This window comes from Alligator sinensis, unplaced genomic scaffold (assembly GCF_000455745.1).
Source record: "Alligator sinensis unplaced genomic scaffold, ASM45574v1 C64920329_1, whole genome shotgun sequence".
Classification (NCBI taxonomy): domain Eukaryota; kingdom Metazoa; phylum Chordata; order Crocodylia; family Alligatoridae; genus Alligator; species Alligator sinensis.
The window spans coordinates 1-1,068 of NW_005845499.1; the positions used below are offsets into that span (position 1 = coordinate 1).

Below are 1,068 nucleotides of genomic sequence, written 5' to 3' on the forward strand. Positions count from 1 at the left end.
TCCCAAACCCCTCCTGCAAGGACTTTGCCAAGTACGAGTGGATCGGCCAGATCATGGGGGCCGCTCTGCGGGGCAAGGAGTTCTTGGTGAGTCCTGGCAGGGAAGAGGCGCTGCCCTCTTCCAGCCTTGCTGGCTGGGTGTCTTGTCCAGGAGTCCTTTAAGGGTGTCGTTTTGCCTGACTGACTGACCAGTCTTTGTGATGTCTCCCCCTCCTTCCCCTTCGCTCCCGCCCTCCACAGGTCCTGGCGCTGCCGGGCTTCGTGTGGAAGCAGCTGACAGGGGAGGAGGTCAGCTGGACCAAGGACTTCGTGGCCGTGGACTCCGTGCTGGTGAGTGGGTGGTTGAAATGAGGACAGGGAGTTGTCTGGGACATTTCTTTTTGTCAGCAGCATTGGGCACAGGACGAAGTGGGGCTGGGTGGGGGTAGGGGCTTGCCCTGCCTGTGCGGATGCTAAAGGAGCATGGTTCTTGACACACGCCTGGGTTTACAGTTGAACCCGTAGCCCATGCAGAATTGCCGGCTTTCATGGCTCCAGGTCGCAGCCCGCCATGCTCATCTGGGTTCAAGCGGCCCCGGGGACCCCGTGGCCCAGCAGGGGAAGCCCTGTTCTGGGCAGAGGGTCATGCATTGCCAAGCCTGGCCGAGCCCTGAGCCTCTCTCGGGCCAGGGCATGTGTGTTGCAGCGCTGACTAGCAAGGGCTCTCATCCTGGTGCATCAGGTGAAGTTCCTGGAAGCGGTGGAAAGGATGGACAGAGAGACCTTTGAGTCAGAGTTTGGGAACGAGCTGACCTACACCACGGTGCTCAGCGACCAGCGCACCGTGGAGCTCATCCCCAACGGCAGCCGGATTGTGGTGCGCTACGAGGACCGCGAGGAGTTCGTCCGCCTGGTGCGGACCGCTCGGCTGGAGGAAAGCACGGAGCAGGTAATTGCGCCGTGACGAGCCACCATCGGGGACCCCAGGGCCTCAAGCCTCTCCCCTCTGTGCTGCTGCATCTCTTCAGGTAACAGACTGGCAGAGACCACCAATCGGCCGAATTCACCATCCGGCGTAGGGTGGGTAAGA

The 1,068-nt window shown here is 61.4% G+C and overlaps 1 protein-coding gene across 1 annotated transcript; it reads left to right on the forward strand.

Moving 5' to 3' along the window:
* Positions 1–6: 6 nt before the first annotated feature.
* LOC102385654 (E3 ubiquitin-protein ligase HECTD3-like) lies at positions 7–942 on the forward strand. The gene is made up of 3 exons (XM_006039384.2): positions 7–86; positions 240–329; positions 721–942. The coding sequence occupies exons 1-3, from the start codon at positions 54–56 to the stop codon at positions 940–942; spliced, it is 345 nt and encodes a 114-aa protein (XP_006039446.2). The 5' UTR covers positions 7–53.
* Positions 943–1,068: the final 126 nt, after the last annotated feature.

Bases quoted from the DNA above. Each gene is read 5' to 3' on its own strand.
- LOC102385654 (XM_006039384.2), top strand. From the start codon at position 54: ATGGGGGCCGCTCTGCGGGGCAAGGAGTTCTTG. The intron at 87-239 runs GTGAGTCCTGGC...CGCCCTCCACAG, and splicing joins TGCGGGGCAAGGAGTTCTTG to GTCCTGGCGCTGCCGGGCTT. The intron at 330-720 runs GTGAGTGGGTGG...CTGGTGCATCAG, and splicing joins TGGCCGTGGACTCCGTGCTG to GTGAAGTTCCTGGAAGCGGT.